Source organism: Mesoplodon mirus (assembly GCF_964341445.2).
Source record: "Mesoplodon mirus genome assembly, chromosome: 3".
Lineage (NCBI taxonomy): Eukaryota > Metazoa > Chordata > Mammalia > Artiodactyla > Ziphiidae > Mesoplodon > Mesoplodon mirus.
In genome coordinates, this window is record NC_138978.1 from 13,265,930 (window position 1) to 13,287,592 (window position 21,663).

At 46.7% G+C, this 21,663-nt stretch overlaps 1 protein-coding gene across 1 annotated transcript in view; it reads left to right on the forward strand.

Moving 5' to 3' along the window:
- The window catches only part of LOC309799070 (forkhead-associated domain-containing protein 1-like), a 161,761-nt gene extending 141,082 nt beyond the window's left edge, over nucleotides 1-20,679 (forward strand). Inside the window, exon 10 of the mRNA XM_082612098.1 lies at nucleotides 20,418-20,679. Coding sequence (XP_082468224.1) covers nucleotides 20,418-20,534 — 117 coding nt within the window. The 3' untranslated portion in view covers nucleotides 20,535-20,679. The remainder of the gene's footprint in view (nucleotides 1-20,417) is intronic.
- Nucleotides 20,680-21,663: the final 984 nt, after the last annotated feature.

Here is a 21,663-nt window from a genome sequence, read left to right on the forward strand (position 1 = left end):
TCTGGGGCTTTCTGGGTGTTTGTCTGTTACTGTAGTCTCCAAATTCTTTGATTTGCTAGCCTCAAAGAGATGGGTGAAAAGACCATGGAAAACACACGCTCCCCAGATTTTCTGGGCAGTTGGCTCAAGGCCCCTCATCAGGTTTCCCCTGGGGAAAGGGACGGGAGGTGGCCACCGTATGCTGCTAGAAATTCACCGCGGTCCCTACCCCTGGACTTGTGATGCCCAGACTTTCATGATCCACTGTCACAAGTTTTATCACAGCCCTGAGCACTGTTATTCACACAACTCTTCTTGAAGTATTTTTACTTAAATACATTCAATTTTACAACAATTCGTAAAAACAAAATAGAAAGCAAATGTATCACTGGCCTTGTATGGAAGGTGAACATAAAAATTAACACAATGAAAAGATGACCACTCAATGTAAATGTTCACCCTCTGTACCAGCCCAAACCCTCGTGCACATCACCAGGCATATGTTTTCCATCCGTTGGGAAGGACGGTGCCTGGGACGGGGGCAGGAGACGTGTGTTCTTCTCTCTGTCAGGAGCACACTTCTCTGCCTCAAATGAGAAAAATGAAAAGTGTCATTGTTCTTTTTTCCAAACTGTGCCCATTGTGTCTTCCAAACAGCCCTTATTTAGATTGAACTCAAAAATATACCCCAAGGAAAGAGATTCTAATGAGTGGATAGGTATCTTGTACTGTTTAATCCAGGATCCATGCTGATCTTCAAAAGAAACTCAAATTTTCCCTCACCCAGCCCTTTCATTGCATCCGTTGAAAGAAAGTCTACTTTGCCTCAAAGATGTGGAATTGTCCCCCAAGGGAAGGAATGAAGCGAATCCCAGACTAGGTTTCTGCCTTAATGAACCTGATGAAATGAGTTGTGAAGTTGACTTCCCTGTTGTTGGAACTCTTTCAGCAAATCCAGGACATGGAAAAAGAAATGAGGAAGCTCAGGGTGGAGCTGAAAAGGAGCAGTACCGAGCAGAGGCTGATCTCTATGATGCTGCGGGAAAAGAGCAAGGTATGGCAGGGACAGGTCGGCCTGGGAACCACTCTGGGGCAAGCACTCCACCTGCATCATCTCTGTTCATCCTCACAATGACCCCATGCGGTCTATACTGGTATTAACCCCACCTTACAGTCGGGAAAACTGAGGCTCACAGAGGTGAAGGAAGTTATGCAAGTTCACTTGCATAAAGTAGTTGTGGCAGAACTTGAATCCAGGTCTGCCTGACTCCAAAGCTCCTGTGTGTAACCACTACCGTAGACTGCCTTCAAATCTTAATTGTGAAATTATTTAAGAAAGAATTGATCCATTAAATCAAGTTTGCCAATGATGTTGTTCCAACTTAAATTCTCATATTGATTTTTTTTGTCTTTTTGTTCCATCATTGAGAATGTTTTTGAAAATCTCAATATGTTTGTAATTTGAGTGTTTCTTCTTTTAATATGAACGATGTTTGCTTTATATATTTTGAGGCTGTGTTACTAGGTGCATATGAATTTAGAATCCTAATACTTCCTGTAGAGCAAAACTTTAGATCATCATGAAATGTCCCTTTTCATCTCTAGTAGTGTTTCTTCCTTAACGTCTCCTTTGTCATTTAGCTTCATCACTGGCTTTCTGTTGGTTAGAGTTTTCATACCATATGTTTTTCATATGTTCTCTGTCAATTTTTGTCTTAAGGTTTAGACATATGCCATCAAATAGCGTATCATTTTTACAAAATCCAGTTTGACAATCTTTGACTTTTAGTCCATTTATATTATGTAATTACTCGTGTCCTGGGGTTTAACTCTACCTTCTTGCTCAATACCAGATGTACCATCTGTGTTATGTTCCTTTCTCTCCTTTCTTGCCTCCTTCTGAGTGGATGGTTTTCTCTTATTCCACTTTCCCCCTCTATTAGCTTGGAAATATTTCACTTTTATACTATCCTTTTAGTAATAGTAAGACAATAGCATTCATCCTTGACTCACCAAACTCACACATTAATTAAGTTTTTCACTCTTCTACTATTCTCTTAGTAGTCATCCTGAAGACTACAATATGCATTGTTTTTTTTTGTTTTTTTTTTTTGCGGTACGCGGGCCTCTCCCTGTTGTGGCCTCTCCCTTTGCGGAGGACACGCTCCAGAATCACAGGCTCAGCAGCCATAGCTCACGGGCCCAGCCGCTCCGCGGCATGTGGGATCCTCCCGCACCGGAATACGAACCCATGTCCCCTGCATCGGCAGGCGGACTCTCAACCCCTACGCCACCAGGGAAGCCCTGCATTCTTAACTTACCAAGAGGCAATAGTAGTTGATAATTATGCCCTTCTCCTTGACAGTGCAATGAGTTTCAAACACCTTAACTTCACTTAGCCCCTCCAGATTTATAAGCCATTGCTGTCATTTTCTAAACTCCTCTTGATACTTAAAACCCCACAAGACCTTATTAGTGTTTTTCTATGGTCAGTATCATATCCACACATTACCCTTACTGTTGCTTGTCTTTTCTGCATCTCTGATCACCCACCTGGGTTCATTTTTCTTGTGTCTGAAGAATAGCCTTTAATGTTTTCCCTCATTGTGGCTCTGCTGATGACAAATTCTCAAATGTGCCTGTGTGTCTGTCTGGAGATGTATATTTAACCTTCATTCTTAAAACACATTTGACTGCGTATTGAATTCTACAATGGCAATTCTTTTCTTTCAGCACATTAGATACAGCATTAGATATGTCACTATTGTCTTGTGGCTCCTATTATTTCTATTTAGAAGTCATCTGTAAGCCTAACTGTTGTACCTTTGCATAATCTGTCTTTTTCTCCGGTTGCTTTTAAGATTGTCTTTTGCCTTGATTTCCAGCAGTTTTATTATGGTTTATCTAGGTGTGGATTCAGTTTTATTTACCTCGTTCAGAGTTCGTAGGGGCTTCTTGAATCCCTGGCTTGGTGTTTTGCCTTAGTTCAGGCGCTTGGGCTCTGTACCACACAGGCAGTGGGGAGCTCCTAAGGCTTCTGAACAAGTGACTGATGCAATGACATTCGTGGACGGTAATAAGGGTGAAAATGATAGTTACAATTTCTCACGTACTAGGAGTTTCCTTGAACATTTCATCTCTTCATCTTCACAACAGCGCTGTGATCTAGAAATCATCCTCTCCATTTTACAGATGAGAACGTCAAGGCTACTAGTTACTAGTAAAGTAACTAGCCCAATGGCACAGTCGGTTTTGTCTGACTCCAGGTTCGTCTGACTTCAGTGACCCTGGCGTAGCAAACAGCCACATGCTACTGTTTACACTGAAATTAATGAAAATTAAGTAAAATTTTTAATTCAGTTCCTCCGTCACACCAGCCCCATTTCGAGTGCTCGATCCCCAGATGTGGCTGGTGGCTGCCGTATTAGACAACACAGCCTCGCTCAGACTACCTGTACCATTGCAGAAAGTTCTGTTGGACAGAGCTGCCTTACAGCTGGGTAACTCTCACAGTACCGTTAAGATTGCACTGGAAGAAACTAAACTCGAGGCGAGGAGGCCAGTTGTCACAGTCCAGCTTGCATGTGAGAGGGGTTGTAGGACAGGCGTGAGACCCCTGAGTGTGAGAGAGGGAGCAGGGCGGCTGTTGAAGGTGACTCTGAGGCTTGGGGATGGGAACGGGGGCTGTTCATGCAGAACACAAACAGGGGCAGAGTCCAAGGCTGGACTTGGCTTTTGCAGCACATGAAAAAGGCTGCTGACCTAGAAGTCAGAGCATGTTTAGACGTGGGAGAAAACTAAGGCCCAGAGAGCTTAGATGACTTTTCCAAGGTAACAGAGCTCGGCAGAGGCTCTTCCACTGGACCACACTACTCAGAAGAAAGCTCTTAAGGGCTTTTCTGGGTCTTTTATTACATCCCTGTGATCCCCCTCTTCAGATCCCTAAAAAAACAGCCTGTGAATTTGTTTCAGCACAAAATCTTTCCATTTATTTACGAGAGTTTGCCTCATTTCCTGTTAGTGCCAGGGCCCAGGGCTCAGCAGGTGCATCTAAAAACTGAGCAGCTGCGAGGCCTACACAGGCCAGCCAAGGGTAGCGTGGAGCACTCCCAAGCTTACTGTTTGTTGACTGTTACCCAAGCAAGGGGGGAAAAGTAGGCAAGCTTCTCCACTTTAAATGCCTTCCTTGGCAGGCTGCAATTCTTAATAGACATTGCTTTAGCAAGCCTCCAGAGAGGTTACCACCAGTGAGTGTGCTCAAAGTGGTAACAACAAACAGTTATGATAATAAACCCAATCATAACATTTCCAAGTACCCATCACGAGTTATTAGAACGAGACTGTATGGCGGACATTGCCGTCCCCCTTTCATAGGTCACAACAGTACTTAACACACTCACAGAGCCCTTAAGCACTATTCCGAACATTGAATCCCCATAAGAACTCTACGCAGTGATACTAGTATAATCATCCCCATTGGACAGATGAGGACACTGAGTCCCGGAGCAGTGAAATAACTTTCCCAGGGTCGTACGGCTTGTTAGGGACCGAGCTGGGATGGGAGTGTGCGGTAGAACATAGTTGAGCCCCGGGTGCAGAGCTCGGCCCTTTCCCGTAGGGGGCAACTCCCTGTGAGTCTGCCGCTACCCTGTGCATGCCTGTGACCCCTGCTGCTGGGCTGCAGCTGTCCCTACCCCTCAGGGACTACCCCACTGCCATTAGCCACCCCCACCGAAGAGTTTCCCCAGAGGGCATGATGATCACATTAGCAGCAAGCCCTCGGTTTCATCATCCTTTCAGGTTGAAGAGAAGCTTCGGGAGGATTCCAGAAGGAAATTGCTTCAGCTGCAAGAAATGAGGAACAGAGAAAACCTCATTAAAGCCAATTTGGAAAGGGTAGTCGGTCAGGTAGGCGTGCTGCAGAGCCCCTTCACGGGCCCGTGCTTTCCACGGAATCCCGCACCCAAGCGGCCGGCAGGGATGAATGAGGAGGAAGATGGCCTGCCTTAGTTCACCCGCTTATTTTCTATACGAAGAAGTGTCTAGAAAGATCTAGAGCTGAGATTCTATCTAGATCTGGAGTCTGAGCTCTTAACCACGATGCTCTACTACTTCGCTATTAGTTACTAAGCTAAGCATCGTTTTTCTGTGTTTTGAAGAAAGTTTCGTGAACCTTTGTCCCGCCCCCAAAGGTAGTGGAAATGACTCCTGCGTTAGTCCTGTCCCCCATCAGCTGCAGTTTCCCTTCCCCTCATTTCAGATGAGGATCAACAGTTCTCGGGAAACTCAGCAGTATTTGCTGCAAGAACAGTTACGGCAGCATCTGGCAGAGAAGGAGAAGCTGACCGAGGAAAGGCTACAGCAAGAGGAGAAGCTGAAAGCCAGAGTCAAGCGGCTAATGGCAGAGAAATCGGTAAGGTGGTCCCCGTCCTTCTCTTTACTACTGGAAACTGATGAAATGGGCTTTCCTATGAGAAACAGAGGGCACGTACTCAGATGGAGGAATCTCAGCAACTCCTTGTTGGGAACTAAATTAATTAAAGAGGGTGAATGATGTAGGAGGAATTAACATGAAGCTTGAATCCTAAAACTCAGAGATCAACTTGAAGATCAACTTGAAGAGGCAAGGTTATTGAAATGTCTAGAAATGGTACTTTGCTTATATACCGCAGCTGATTTTATTGATACAAATCCCAGTCGTTACTGCGGGTCCTGGTTTGTGTCTAAGTGTGTGCAAGACCAACCAATTGTATTTCAGTCTTTTGCTTTCTCTTCATGCATATCAGGGGAAACACATGGCCAAAACGGCTACTTACTTTTCCAGAAACCAGCCAATTAGACGATACTTTACAGTGGCGCCTCTCAACTCAAAGGTGTCCACGGATCATATGGGGATGTTGTTAAAATGCAGATTCTGACTCAGCAGGTCTTGGGTCGGGGGAGCCTGGGATTCTGCATTTCTGAACAGCTCCCAGCTGGTACCGATAGCACAGCTCTGCAGACTACATTTTCAGCCACAAAGTCTTAGAAGAAGGTTTTCCCCAAGTTGGCCGATAAGAACCATTTGGGGCTTCCCTGGTGGCACAGTGGTTGAGAGTCCGCCTGCAGATGCAGGGGACACCAGTTCATGCCCCGGTCCGGGAGTATCCCACATGCTGCGGAGCGGCTGGGCCCCTGAGGCATGGCCGCTGAGCCTGCGCGTCCAGAGCCTGTGCTCCGCAAGGGAGAGTCCACAACAGTGAGAGGCCCGCGTACCGCAAAAAAAAAAAAAAATGCCCCTCCAGGGACTTCCCTGGCGGTCCAGTTGTTAAGACTCTGTGCTTCCGCTGCAGGGGGCGCGGTTTCGATCCCTGGTCAGGGAACTAATATCCCGCATGCCGCATGGTGCCGGCAAAAAAAAAAAAGCCCCTCCAGGAGCAAATTTGATGTGATTGTTCAGAGATGAGACCAGAATGACAACAAGTGGAAACCCAAGCTTAGAAGAATATTAGAAGAAAAAAAGAAATAAAACATGGGGAGGGAACATAGGGGGGATCTCTTATTTATAGTGATGCTAAGTAGGTAGGAAAGTTGGAAATCTTCCTAGATGTGACTCTGTATTCGAAATGCAATTTTTAAATTCCTTCTCTGCTGAAGCCCTGTAATGAGATTTTCCAAGGTACTAAGTAAGTGACAGGGTTTCTGCTAATCCATGATTTGTTCATGTTTCTTCAAATACAAGAGAGGGAGGTTGTGATCACTGATAAAGCTGCTGTCCTCACCATTCTGGCCACAGGAGCAGTCCTTCAGTGATCTAGGAGCCAAGTGCAAAGGGTCCCGACATGAGGAAGTCATTCAGCGTCAGAAAGAGGCTTTATCTGAGCTTCGTGCACGAATTAAAGAACTTGAGAAGGCCAGCTTGTCAAGTAAGTTTCCTCCTGCCTAGTCACCCCCTCTGTGCTGAGAACCGTGGACCCCAGACTTGAGGGTTCACTTTAGGGACTAACCAATTTGCCAGGACCACCATCTTCTATCCCCATCATTTCATAACTAAAAAAACAGAGTTATAAAAAAAGATGGGCAGGAAAAAAAAATAGATGGGTAGGCATGAGCTCAGAGTCAAGAGCAGGCCTTGATATTAAATAAACAGGATTTCATGAAAAACTCACAACCTTGTCCTTCTTTTTCTTATTTCACTGTGGCCCAGTGGAAACTTTTTCATAGACGGATGCTGTGCAAAGACCAACCTTGGGGAACTTCCCAGGATAAATACCCTGTTTAGAGGGAATAGGGCTTTCAAGAAACCAAGCTTGCTGCTGGGTGGAGCCCTGGGCTGGGACACAGAAGCCTGGGTTCAAGTCCGTCCTCACACCTGTGGCCGAAGGTTCCCCCTCAGTGCCCCAGCCCTGGGAGGCTGCAGCCTCATACGAGCTGTGTGGCCTTGGACAAGTCATGTCACCTCTCTGGGCCTCGATGCCTCACCTGCCAAGGGAGGATGGTGAGCTCATTAGTACTGGCCTGTGGTAAGGGTCCAGTAAATAGCAGCTGTGAGTTTTACATGCAGTAACTTCTTCCTGAGCCTTTCTTTTGAGTGTAAATTATGTCTTTTGTAGATCACAAGGACCACATGGATGGATCATGTCTAGACTTAAAGACCCTCGGGATGGAAAAAAATGTTCAGAAAAGATTGGATGTAAAACCTGACTTGCCAACTTTTTCAAGAGTAGAGATCGGAACGGTAACCAAAGAAACTTTGTCTCTGCATTGACTGACACGTGGGGAGGGTGGGCATGAGGACAGACACTAGCCGTGTGCCCTGGCACCACTGTATACATCATTGGTTCGAGGCCAGGTCCTCCCTGATGGGCTGGCACCTGTATGGACTGGTCGGTGCCTGGCCGTACCAGCAATCCAATGTTTGAATAGAAAGGCGGCTTCCCATCATGTACAGCATGATATAGCATTGCACTGATGCTGGCCAGGTCAATCTCTGGGCCCTCCTTTTCACATCACACGTTATATTCTGCAGAAATATCCAACAAGCTAATGTACAACAGTATGTCATGAGCTTGCCTAACATTTGCTTTTTGCTATAAACTGAAAAACATGAACACATAAAGGGCAGCAGAAGGGAGCCATGATGATTAAGAAGACACAAGTTCTAGAATCAGAGACCTGTGTCCTAATCCCAGCTCTGCAAGCTCTGTGACCTTGGGCAGGCTCCTAACCTTTCTGGGACTTCAATTTCCCAGCTGTAAAATGAGGATGGAAAAATTAAAGGAGATCATTATGTAAAGTGCTTATCCCAGTGCCTAGCTCATAGCGAGCACTTTAATAGATGATAGTTATTATTGTCAAACAGTATTTAAAGAGTATTATCCAAGAAAACCTTCCTTTCTTAGGGAGCATAGTTTGTGTTTTCCAGGATTTTCAGAAGTAATTTGATTGTTAGGTTGAAGGTGCCCTGTATCCTAAATGGATGTTTGATCGGGTGTTTGACTGACACATGACAATGGACAGCTCTGATCAGCGTGGCTTGCTGCGGCAGCTGGTCTAAACCAGCTTTTGGAAAACATAATAAAGCCATCCTATCTGTACCAGCATTTTCTCCTACAATTTTTCTAGACATTTGCTCACACGTCTAGAGATGTGAGTCTTCAGAAACGTGTTGGTCTTCCTGATAAAATCGAACCTTCCTTCTCTGAGGTTGGGAGTAGAGGGACCGTCTCCAGGTGGGGAGCTCAGCTGGATCTCACGTCCTGATGGTCCTGCTTCCAAGACCTTCCCCTTGGCAACAAGCCCTCATCCCACCACTGACACCACAGAGCAGGAAACCTCCTAACTCTCAGTCCTCCAAGGTTGGCAGTAATTAAATGAAAGAGCAGGAGGAAGAATAGCTGACATCTGTGAACTGCTTACTGTGTGCCAGGCGTTGAGCTCAGCCGGCTCCATGCCTTATGTCATTTAACCATCGTAGCAGCCTTGTGTCATAGTTACTATTATTGTCCCCATTTAACAGATAAGAAAAATTAAGGCTTCAGGAGGTCAAGTACCTCACCCAAGGTCACAGAATAATGATTGAAGACACACCAGGGGTGTGTCCCTGGTGGTCTGTCTGCTAGCCTGCAGAGACTGGGTGGGGACTGTGTGCTTGGATCCTGTAGCCCAGGCTCTTCCTTAGTGACCCTCCCCTCAGGAAAAGAGGGGGCGTCTGGAGAGGTACAGAGGATGCAGCTCAGGGTAGCTGAAGACACTGAGCAGTATCTCAGGTTCTTTTTGCAGCAGATCTGCCCGGTTTATTGTCATCTTCAGATACCCTCTTTTATTCTCATCTCCATAGATACATAGACAAATATGTCCACGCTTATCTATCACAGTCACTTTGGGGGCCATTATAGTTTTTTAGTTGTTTTGTTTTTAGTCTCAGAGGTTTTCAGGGTAGTGCCAACAAATGCTAGGGCTAAGAGAGGCTCATGGCAAGCATTAAAAGGCAATTTATTTTTTAAGGAGGCTTATTATGGTTATTTGTAGTCGTTCAGTTCGGGTAACCTATTCAGACTGGTGGCCATTGCATGCAGTCATTTGGGCTTCCAGCAGCCAGCTGGCTGGTTGGGGTCTTAGGGAGATGCAGCTGCAAACACTATCTGCATTGTCTCTGGAAAGGGTCTGAAGTGATGCCCACCCACCAGATTCCAGAGCTAGGAGAAGGTTGGGCCAAATTTTGTGAGGGTATGGTTTCTGCTGCACAGAAATGAGATTCCTTTAATAAAAAGGAGGGAGGCTATTTTCCACTTAACCTTCATTCGTTCATTCAACAAACATGCCCACTATGCACCACTCGGTGCCAGGTGCTATGCTGGGCACAAGGAGGGAGATAGTGAGCAAAAGCCGCATGGTCCCCATTTTTCTGGAGCTTGTCTTCTCAACATCAGCGGTACTGATTTTTTGAGCCAGGTAACTCTTTGTTTGGGAGACTGCCCTATGCATCGTGGGGTGTTTAGCAGCATCCTTGTCCTCTACCCACTAGACGCCAGCAGCAATTATGACAACCACAAATGTGTCCAGGCATTGCTAAATGTCCTGGAGGGGGTAGGGTGGACAGAGTCACCCCCGGTTGAGAACCACTGGCCTAAAGGGAAGACAGACGAGACGGTGGCCAAAGAACGGCACAAGTGATGCATCATTTCAAAGGCAGTCGTGCTCTGAAGGGGTAGGAACACAGTCATAAAGAAGGCAGTTCACAGAGTCAGACTGGATTTAAAACCAACTCTCTTGGCGTGGACATATATACACACACACGCCACCAAAGGTAAAATAGATAGCTAGTGGGAAGCAGCTGCATCGCACAGGGAGAGCAGGTCGGTGCTGTGTGTCTACCTAGAGGGTTGGGATAGGAAGGGTGGGAGGGAGACGCAAGAGGCAGGGGATATGGGGATATATGGATATGTATAGCTGATTCACTTTTTGATACAGCAGAAACTAACATACCATTGTATAGAAATTATACTCCAATAAAGATGTTAAAAAAATCAACTCTCTCAAATTATTCTTTAGTATCTTTCCAGTTCTTCCATTATTGTTTGGGTTATTCTTCTGGATGTAGAAAATCATAATGGAATGCCAAGAGAGTTTTTCTTCTTTTTTTTAATTTCAGCCTCAAAATGGCCTTTCCAGCCCAGGGTCCATCATGGTCTCTGAGAAGTTAAGGAAAATGGATCTGGCTGACGCTTTAGATCTTAGTGAAAAGCTGGTAGGTATACCCAGCATCAGTCCCCTCCTGTCCAAACCTGCGTGCCCTGCAGATAGTTTAAACATCAACGCCACATACATGTTTAGTTGTTACAGTAGCTCCACGAGACCCATCTCCTATCCCAGCATGGGCTGGAAATTGCAGAGCCCAATTCCTTGCAAGACTGGGTAGTAAGAATGAATGTTTATGTCTGTTGTCATTCCCCCTCCCCACTTCCCCCCAATTCTCAAAAAGGCATAGTGTAAATGGATGCGGGGGAAAATGAAAGTCGTACTAAAAACCCCAAATGCACTCATTTGCAAAGCATGTGTTTCTTCTCTGCAACTGCAGAAAATGAATGAAACAGAATTAGACGTTTGCCTCCTCAAAGTGGTCACCAGTGGTCTTGGGCCAGGCCTCTTACCTGCGAAATGCTTTCTCGTAGTACATGGACATGAGCCAAACCCTCGGGAATTTGATGAACATCCAAGGTATGTCAGGTCACGTGTCCATGAAACACCTCTCCCCAAAAGAGAGGGAGAGAGTCTACCAGCTTCGAGAAATAGACATGTACCTGGTGTTTGATAAAATCACCCTACTCAAGAACCAGCTGCAGAGAAAAGAGGAGCTTTTGAGACGATACGAGAAGGACATTGAACAGCTCAAGTATGGCCCATGTCTCCGGCAAAAGGCCCAGGCCTCCATTCTCCAGGCTAAACCTCGGTGCAGCTGCAGACCCGTAGGGACCAGGACAAGAGGACAGAGGCCTGGGTGTGGAGTGGGGCAGGCGGGATGGTGACTCAGGGCCTGATGGACCCAAGTCTCTGGGCAAGAAAGCAGCAGTTAAAGTACCCTACTGTTAAGGAATAAGGTGCACCTTTTATAAATGTGTCTGATGTTTCACCATGTGTGTGCTTTTCGTAATTCCATCCTATTTTCAGTGGTATCCGTTCCCCGACCCTCTCTGGAAAATTGGGAGGGGCTGGTAGCATAACCGTTGCCCCCTTCATGCTGTACGTCCACAGCCAATGGGCTATTTATTCTGCCCTCTAGTCCCCACATCTTCAGCCTTCCCCCCACTTGTAAGGAAACCGCGAAGCCAGGCATATATGGAAGTGTTCTGAGGATCTCCCAGGTCGGGAGCATTGGTGGTGAGTGAGAAAGCTGAGGAGAAAAGAGACTTTGTCTCCCCTGTGTGCTCAGGCAGAGCAAAGTGTCGGTTCAGATGTACCAGTCACAGGTGGCAAAGCTGAAGGACATCTCCAAAGAGGCCGAAGAAAAGGCGCTGCTGAAAGAGGCCCTGGCGCACATGGAAGAGCGGCTGCACCAGGAGAAGAGGGTCACCAGGGCGATCAGGCAGCAGAAGGTGAGAGGTCCCTGCTCGGAGCAGAGCCTCTGAGGCTGCCCCTCAGCTCCCTTTAGAAACAGCCAACTGAAGTCCCAGTGGGATCCAGGCAGCACAGAATGCATTCGCTCATTGCAAAGGAAGGTGGCAGAATAGCTTTAGCATTAGGCAGACTTAGGTTTAGACTCTTGTTCTGCCATTTACTGTGTGACTTCAGGCAGCTTTTTTAAATTTTTTTAACATCTTTATTGGAGTATAATTGCTTTACAGTGTGGTGTTCGTTTCTGCTGTATAACAAAGTGAATCAGCTATATGCATACGTTTATCCTCAGATCCCTCCCTCTTGCGTCTCCCTCCCACCCTCCTTATCCCACCCCTCTAGGTGGTTGCAAAGCACTGAGCTGATCTCCCTGTGCTATGCAGCTGCTTCCCACTAGCTATCTATTTTACATTTGGTAGTGTATATATGTCCATGCCACTCTCTCACTTCGTCCCAGCTTACCCTTCCCCCTCCCCATTTCCTCAAGTCCATTCTCTACATCTGTGTCTTTATTCCTGGCTGCCCCTAGGTTCATCAGAACCTTCTTTTTTTTTTTTTTTGTAGATTCCATATATATGTGTTAGCTTAACCTCTCTGAGACTCATAGTCTAGCTTGCCTCTATTTTTTTTAACTTTCTTGTTTTTAATTTAATTTTTATTTTATATTGGAGTATAGTTGATTTACAGAGTTGTGTTAGTTTCAGGTGTACAGCAAAGTGATTCAGTTATACATATACATATATCTATTCTCTTTCAGATTCTTTTCCCATATAAGTTATTACAGAATATTGAGTAGAGTTCCCTGTGCTCTACAGTAGGTCCTTGTTGATTACATATTTTATATATAATAGTGTGTATATGTTAAACCCAAACTCCTAATTTATCCCTCCCCACCACATTTCCACTTTGGTAACCATAAGTTTGTTTTCAAAGTCTGTGAGTCTGTTTCTGTTTTGTAAATAAGCTCATGTGTATCATTTTTTTTTAGATTCCACATATAAGTGACATAATATGATATTTGTCTTTGTCTGACTTACTTCACATAGTATGATAGTCTCTAGGTCCATCCATGTTGCTGCAAATGGCATTAATTCATTCTTTTTTACGGCTGAGTAGTATTCCACTGTATATTTGTACCACATCTTCTTTATCCACTCCTCCATCGACATTTAGGCTGCTTCCATGTCCTGGCTGTTGTGAACAGTGCTTTCTGAGACTCATAGTCTAGCTCGTCTGTATTTTTTTAACTTTTGATAATTCGTGTATTTTATCTTGTTCTTTCTATCCAGATAACTATTTTTTCTACCAGTTTTATTGAGACATAATTGACACACAGCACTGTACTGAGCTTAAGGGTGTCCAGCATCATGATCTGACTTCCCTGCCTCCTGAAATGATGACCACAATCAGTTGAGTGAACAGCCCGAGTGTTTTTAAAGGCGGCGCTTCTGATTTTCATTGTTCTGCCAGGTGCCAGGGATACACCGAGGAATAAGCTCTCTGAGAATAAAGATTTGGGTTTGCTCTTCTGAGTAGCCAGAATAGTACTCCAGTCTTTCTGACTTGGGGCTGTGTATTTGTACACGCATGCTTGCGTGTATCTGTGTACATGTGAGTATGTGCTGTGTGTTTGCATGTGTGTGTATTTGCGTGTGTGTGTTTGTTGCCTGCATGAGCTCTAAGGAGGCCAAGGTCATAGAAGGGTGCCCTTCTCCTCAACCAGGAGGTGATGGTCAGATAGTTCCTTGCAGAAGCCTGCCCTCCATCCTGCCAACCTTCCAGGCAATAGGTTTCCAGACAGCAGGCTCTCTGGCTTAGAGCCCCAGAAATGAAAAGTGGCTGTCCTGCTCTGAGGGAGCCTGGATGCGGTGTTTCCAGTGCTCACTGCTGTGAATTAAACATCACAGGCCTTAGTCTGCATGTGTCATCGGGCTGCCTCAGGCAGAGGACAGTTTCCTTTCACACCAAGCAATGCCAGGGAGAGCTGGGCCAGTGACAGAGTTGTGACTTTCCCTTTGATGTGCCCTCTGGAGAGCTCACCCCTCTCCGACATGCCCCCCACCTCCGCGCCCAGGGCTTGGCAGACTAGGCCCCAAAGCAGAGACACCAGACCACAGAATGGGACAGAGAAGGGCCCAAAAAAAGCCATTGTCATGTACTGAAAACCTGAGGATTTACATAATCAGGCTTCACATGCATTATTCGTGGGCTGCCTCATTCATACACAATGCAAGGGACATGCCAGCTTGTTTGTCAGGAAGAAAACAATAATACATTTGAAAGTTTTGCTGGATCCTAAAGGGCACTTGTATACATCTGTCTTGGCATCCGTTCCTTCCAGGGAGTATATCTTCATTGTCTTTAAGCAGAAATGAACAGAAAGTAGAATTCCTCTTTTCTAAGTATTACACTTGGTATTTTCACAAGGAGCCTTAGTTTTTTTTTTTGTTTTTTTTTTGTTTTTGTTTTTTGTTTTGGTACGCCGGTCTCTCACTGTTGTGGCCTCTTCCCATTGCGGAGCACAGGCTCCGGACGCGCAGGCCCAGCGGCCATGGCTCACGGGCCCAGCCGCTCCGCGGCATGTGGGATATTCCCAGACCAGGGCACGAACCCGTGTCCCCTGCATCGACAGGCGGACTCTCAAGCACTGCGCCACCAGGGATGCCCGAGCCTTAGTTTTTTAGCCTTTTGTATAAAACTTTGAAACTCTTCACCCGTTCACAGAGGTGGCAAGGTTGAAGCACTGAGATGAAATGACACATCTTAAGCCTCAGAATTGCCCCCCCCCAAAAAATGGAGTTTGTAGTTTTAATGTTTGACCATCTCTTCACCAAGCAGACCTTTCAAGAATCAAAAGTCCTATTTCCACACTAATATCTCTGGCTGTGAAAATGAGACTTGGTATAAGATGCTGGGCCTTCACAGCGAACTGGGCCTGTGGCTCTGTCCATGTGGCAGAGGGACGGGAACCGCGGCCCAGGCCGTGCTCACTCGAATCCACATCCCACATCCTTCGAGAAGCCGGCAGTGTCTCTCAGAGTTCAGAGGCCAGATTTGGAGTCAAACAAATAGGGGTCAAGCCCCACCACTGCCCCGAATGACCCTGAGTAAGTGGCTTGACCTCTGTATCCCAGGTTCCTCAACAAAAGCAACCAAAACTGTTAGCAAGGGGCCTACTGCGTGGGGCAGCGGGAGGGTTAAATGGCAAAATGCCTGCAGTGCCTGGCACATCGCAAGCCCCGTTTCTAAGGGGGAAGAATAGGCAGCTCATGGATGGGTGGGGATTCCTCTATTTCTTTCAGGGAGCTTCCTGCCAGCTGACGCCTTCCCCGGTCCTCCCAAAGCCGCCAGCTCTTATGGGACGCGCTCTTCTCTTTGGTGAATACGACTAGCGCCACGGCCAAGAAAGGACCCAGATACCTTTTGTGAATGGGCTAAGGCTGGAATTTTCAATAGGAAATTTTTAAATGCACAGAAGTTGCCACTTGGGAAGCACGCAAGCCCTTTCTTAGGGCTTGAAGTGTAAGAAAGGCTGAAGGGCACCGGCTGCTTCTGGCAGGAGAAGCCGCTCAGCTCTCCTGCCAATCAAATCTCCAGCCAATCAAGTCCTGGCTAGGGGGCGTGACCACCGCTTTGCCTTGTGGTCTCAGCCAGGAAAAGCCCCTAACCTTCCCTCTGCTTAATTAGCTCAGATCCCTTTTCTTTAAGATGAGAATAAAAATGGCACCTAGCTCGTAGCCTTCCCCATGGGAGCGTGTATGCAAAAGCCTTAGCACATAGGACCACAAAGCATACACGCTCTCCTACCATCGTCATTATCCTCACTATTCTCTTTAACTCACTATCTTCCAAGATTTCCTTGGGCCCAGGTATTCTCAAGATTCTGGCTTCTTCCGTGCCACTTGTGTGTTTTGTTTGTGTGTTTGTTTGTTTGTTTTTGCGGTACACAGGCCTCTCACTGTTGTGGCCTCTCCCGTTGCGGAGCACAGGCTCTGGACCCGCAGGCTCAGCGGCCATGGCTCACGGGCCCAGCCGCTCCGCGGCATGTGGGATCCTCCTGGACCGGGACACGAACCCGTGTGCCCTGCGTCGGCAGGCGGACTCTCAACCTCTGCGCCACCAGGGAAGCCCCACAATTGGTAGATGTTGTGTAGGAGGAGCGTGGGATGGGAGGGGCTTGGGGTGGTGCTCTTCCGCCCACAATGATGAAGTAGAACCATGTGGCCAGGCCTATGCAGCCTACGGATAGAAGAAGGCTAAAGAAAAACACCCTCCCGCACCCCCTTCATCACATCCCAGTGTGTTCAGTAAAGTTCAGGAAAAGCAGGTGCACAGGGGCCAGGCTCTGCCCTTCAGTGCCCAGTTGCCCACTGACGGAACTTAATCCAGGAAGGAATTTTGCAGCAATGTTCAAACTGGGGTTCCCTGGAGCCTTTGGGTGCCATGGACGGGTGTGACTCTCAAAGCACACACACCTTTCTCCCGCCAGAGAAGCTCTCCATTATCTTATACCCCAAATTCCTCATGGGATTTTGCTTGGATAAACGGTTCTGCAAAAAAAGAGGCGGGGTATGGGGTGGGAGAGAAGAAGGCTGTTGGTTTAAAACTAACCCCTGCTTTATAATATCTGGGAATTTGGATAGTGATTGTCTCAACTGAGTTTGTGATAAATACTGAGTGGCTGCCAGCTCGAGGCCTTCTCCACGGAAAATGCCTGGAGGGCAACTGTCAGTTCAATACGGGCCCATCAGCCTTCACGGACAGTCCTCTGAGGGTAGAGTTAGCATCCTTCTGGGAGAATGGAAGAGTCTTGTAAGCACCTATGCCCTGTCCCAAAAGACAGCCTTATTTCCTCCCTGAGTTTTGTGACTACCCGGTAGGGTTGCCAGATTGAGGGGAAAACAAACAAACACAAAACACGATGCCCAGTTAAATTTTAATTTCAGATAAACAACAAAAGCTATTCAGTATAAATGTCCTAAATATTACACGGGGCATATTCACACTCACAAATTTGTTGGCTTCATTCTGAAATTCAGATTTAACTGGGCATCCTGTATTTTATCTGGCAACCCCTCCAACATTTACTGAGCACCAACTAGACACCAAGCAGGGAGGTTCTGAAGCAGGTGTCGCAAGATGGCAGCCCACAGATATATTCCATTTGGCCCATGGGATTTTTTTTTAGTTACATTTCAAACTAGGGCAGTTTCCTGGAATACTCTGGATTTCCAGCTTCTCTGGGAAACTTGGAAGATCTGGCGACCCTAGGCCCACAGACCCACAAGCCACCATCACAAGCCTCCATCTTCCAGGCCCCTTAGAAAGGCGCTGGGCTTGTGTGTTTGCTGCTGTCCACCACCACCCCAGCTCACTTCACCCACTTCTTTTACTTTCCTGGCCACTGTAGGAATCAGGTTGGCGACCCCAGTGGATGCTCAGGGCTCTAGGAGAACGTCTCCTTCCTGACACCACTGCACATTCACCTGCGGAGTGTCAGTCTGCAAGGGAGACCCCAGTTCCCTCTCACTTTTGTGTCTCCAGTGCCTAGGGGATGCTCTTTCTTTGATGAGCTGCCCCTGAGGTGCAGGGTCTTGAGCAGATCAGGGTCAGCAATAGTAATCAAACCCCAGGGCAGCGGCAAGCTCCAGGGTTTCAGTGATGCTGGCTTCCCAACAGGCCCCTGTCGTCCCTGCCAGGGAGGTTAGCCACTGGGGCTTTCAACATTTCCACTGGGTGGAAAGCCACTGGACATCTACAGCCTCTTCCACTGATCTAGGAGGCTCTGCTTCCAGCTAAAGCAGATCTGTCCTCCAAGAAGAATACAGTATCCTTCATAGCCTTCTTGGTTGACCACCTCCTTCTCTGCTGGAATCTGGAACAGAGATTCCCTAAAAGGTGCAGCAGGACAGTGTAGCGTTACCCCAAAGCCACACCCCCTTCTGCAGACCTCTATCCTCACCTCCTCACCTAGGAAGGCTCAACATTCCATCCAAATGGGTAGCATCTGAAAGTTGAGAAAAATCCATTTTTCTCTGATGCAAAAGGCAAAGAAGAACATAAGCTAAGTTTGGTCAATATTCTTTCTGTGTTAAAGAGACGAATGTTTGGAGAGCTGATGAAGAACTCAAAGATGCAGAACTCACATTTCCAGGTGAGCCAGAAGAGAGAAGAGAGAAAACCCTAGAACGTCAGCAGGAAGCCCAGTTGACAGTTATCCCACATTTATTATGTATTGAGCATTTGGCATGTGCCGGGCACAGAGCCAAACACTCGACGTGCAGTATCTCTTTTAAGCTTCACAACAACCCTATGGGGTGGGTGTTGTTATTATACCCAATTGACAGATGAGGTGTCTGAGGCTCAGAGACTTTCTTTGTCCAGAGCCACACAGCTCAGTAGGAGAGCTGGGAATCAGTGCAGATCTGACACCCAGGTGAGTGCTAGCTTTTCCTCCTTTAGGTTAGAAACCTCCAGGTAATAAACCGGATACATTTCCAGTGGCATTTCTCTGAAATTTCAAGGAAGCATCCTCTAGAATTCTCTTCCAAGTTGAGAATTAAGACTACGAAATCTTGAACATGTTGAAACATTGCCATTGACAAATCAGCCCTGGAACTGGAATTAAGCCAGTCCACGTTCCCACTTTGCAGACAGTAGAGGTGAGCTCTCAGAAAGCTAGAAAGCCAAACACATTTTGGTTGAATATGAGAGAGGAGACATTCAAGTTTGATAAAAGGCCACAGTCATGCTGAGGCAACCAAATTATCATGGGAAGAAACGAAGATATTCTAGGTGAGGGATATATTTGGAAAATAGAAGCTTCTCAACCAGCATCCTTGTGCTAAGACCAGAAGGTGGTTACTCCCCAGAGCAGGATGTTAAGAGGATAGAGAGCATCCTGAGGGCCCCACTTGATCTGAGACGTTTGCCACCCTGCAAAGTGGAAACGACTGGAAGTTTGTTACTTATTCACTCACATATATGACTGAGCTGGGAGGAGGCAGAAACTGCCCTACATCTAGGTTTTGTCTGAGGACCACCTGGGGATGTGAAATGGCAGAGGAGATATTGGGATGGGTCCCGGATGTTGTGGGAACATTGTGCTTCTCTGAGCTGTGAGACGCCCTGGAACTTCACGCTGCCTCTGGCTTTAACAGAAACGGGGCAGATGGTGCTTCGGCTAAGAGCAAAGAGCCAGCTTCCCATTCTCCCTGCCCTCCAGCCTGAGCTTAGAAGTTTGGTGTCTAGGATCTCGTCAGTACAGAAAGGTTTCCTCCAGGTTCCTTGCCAAGTGTAACTTGGGCGACTCCTTCCCCAAGAGTGGGCCTTGGGCTTCCCTGGTGGCGCAGTGGTTGAGAGTCCGCCTGCCGATGCAGGGGACACGGGTTCGTGCCCCGGTCTGGGAAGATCCCACATGCCGCGGAGCGGCTGGGCCTGTGAGCCATGGCCGCTGAGCCTGCGCGTCCGGAGCCTGTGCTCCGCAACGGGAGAGGCCACAACACTGAGAGGCCTTCGTACTGCGAAAAAAAAAGGCGGGGAGGGGGCTTTTTTAAGGATATAGGGGTGAGTGCCTCATAAAAACTGGGAGCTGAAAGAGAGCCTGGCCTCGAAATAGAACTGGTAAGCCATCAGATCTCAGGCATCATCTCTTTTACACACACACAAGCATGCACACACGCACACACAGGCCGTATCTCCTCTCTGTGTCTCTGTGTGGCTCCCCTGATCTCTGCTCTCTCCAGTCATGTGACAGGAAGGAATGACCTCATGGTCCCCCAGTTCAAAGGACCAGCCCAGGAAGCAAGTAGCATCTTAGAGCCCATAACCCCCAATCCTGGGAGTGATCATCTTAAAAGCCCAGCCCGTGCCAAGTGCCCGATCAGCTATGACCAGGGACAGAGTCACACACATGGCTGCCTGGATCCAGGAGTAGTGCTCAGAAAAGGGTTAGACAGACCCCCTAGAGTATGCTGCATTTTCCCCTCCTAAGACATCAGAGACATAAGGCATTCAGTTCAGTAACAGCTTTTCGAGAAAAAGTCCATCCCAATGAAATTGCCTATGATCAGAAACTCCTGGTTCAAAAAAAGATGCAAATGTCAGAAGAAAACGTTATCTGTGTATCTGGAAGAGTGTACACCAAAATGTGAATAAGGTTACCTGTGGGTAGTGTGATAATGGTGGATCATTTTACCTTCGTTTTGCTCACGTCTATGTGTGTATATAAATACTTTTTACAACAAAGATTTTATTTTGAGTAAAAAAAAATGTCATTTGAGAAATATTTGGGGATCTCCCTACAATTATAGAGTTTGGGCATTTGTTGCTCTTGCTTGTTGTAGGTTGGAGCCAGAAAAGGCACCCCAAAGATGGACCAAGGAAGGGAGATGCTGAAGAGAGAAATGTCCAGCAAATCCAGCCAGAGCCTTCTGTTTTCTAAACCTGGTGGAAGGAACTAGAAACGTTGTCCCGCTGGGCCTCGCGTGATGCTCCGTGAGTCAGTGTAACTCTTCTGCGTCAAACTACTAAGATGCTTTTTTAGGACATTAAAGGTTGCTACCCTAGTGTGTTGCTTCCTAGACTGGTATTTTGCACAATACTGTATTTTGGAGTGTGTGAGGAGAGGGGTTCTTTTCACAGATATTATGAATGTAAACATACGCTGGTGTATGAAGAATAAGTTTGAAATCAGACTCCTAGGCCTGGTAGATGCAATTATGTGTTTGAGTAGTGACAAACCCAAATGTCACACCTCCAAGGAGCTCTGAGAAGCCCGCAGTTGAGAAAACCCAGGGCGTGTACTGGGGCCTCAGGACAGAATGGTAACCTCAGGGCTGTTGGGGCCATGGTATAGTGCATTTATATCTGAATTGATTATAATAAATGTGAACAGCAACCAGTTTTATCGCTTCCATAACAGTGAGTCATGTTTATGTGGCGCTCTGCGGTGTTCAAAACACTTCTCGTCTAATCGTCTCTCAAGCCCTGGGAGGTAAATAGCATTATGTTCCCCATTTTACAAAGGAGGAAGCTGAGGCCCAGAGAGGTTAAATGGCCCGTCTAAAGTCACACAGCTAGTAAATTCAAGAATTGGGTCTGGAACCCAGGTTTCTAACTCCATCTCACGCTGCCCATTCTGCCGCACCAAGACAGCCCAGTAGGTCAAGTCCCAGGCCATCAGGACAGACCAAGTACCCAGTCATCAAAGAACACACACTGCCCAGGTGGACACACCCCTTTCCCGTGGTGTTTGAAGAGACCCTCATTTTTGCCTTCTCTCCAGCCATCTGTTCTCTCCCTGCCTTTCTTGTACGGCCAGAGACCACCAAACAAAACAGGAGGAAGAGCCAGAAGCCATGAATATCATTTATTTTTTTATTTTTAAAAAGCCACATGAAATGTATTTTGATATTTTAAAACCAAATGCATTCTTTATACTGATTAAAACTAGAAGGAAATGGGAAAAATGATTTGCATGATCTTCCACTAAAGGTACTTCTTACACAGTGAGAAGGGTGAGCATCACCTGACCTTAAAAATAATCTTGAAAATCCCAGCAGTTTTCCATAAAGAACATATTACTTATAC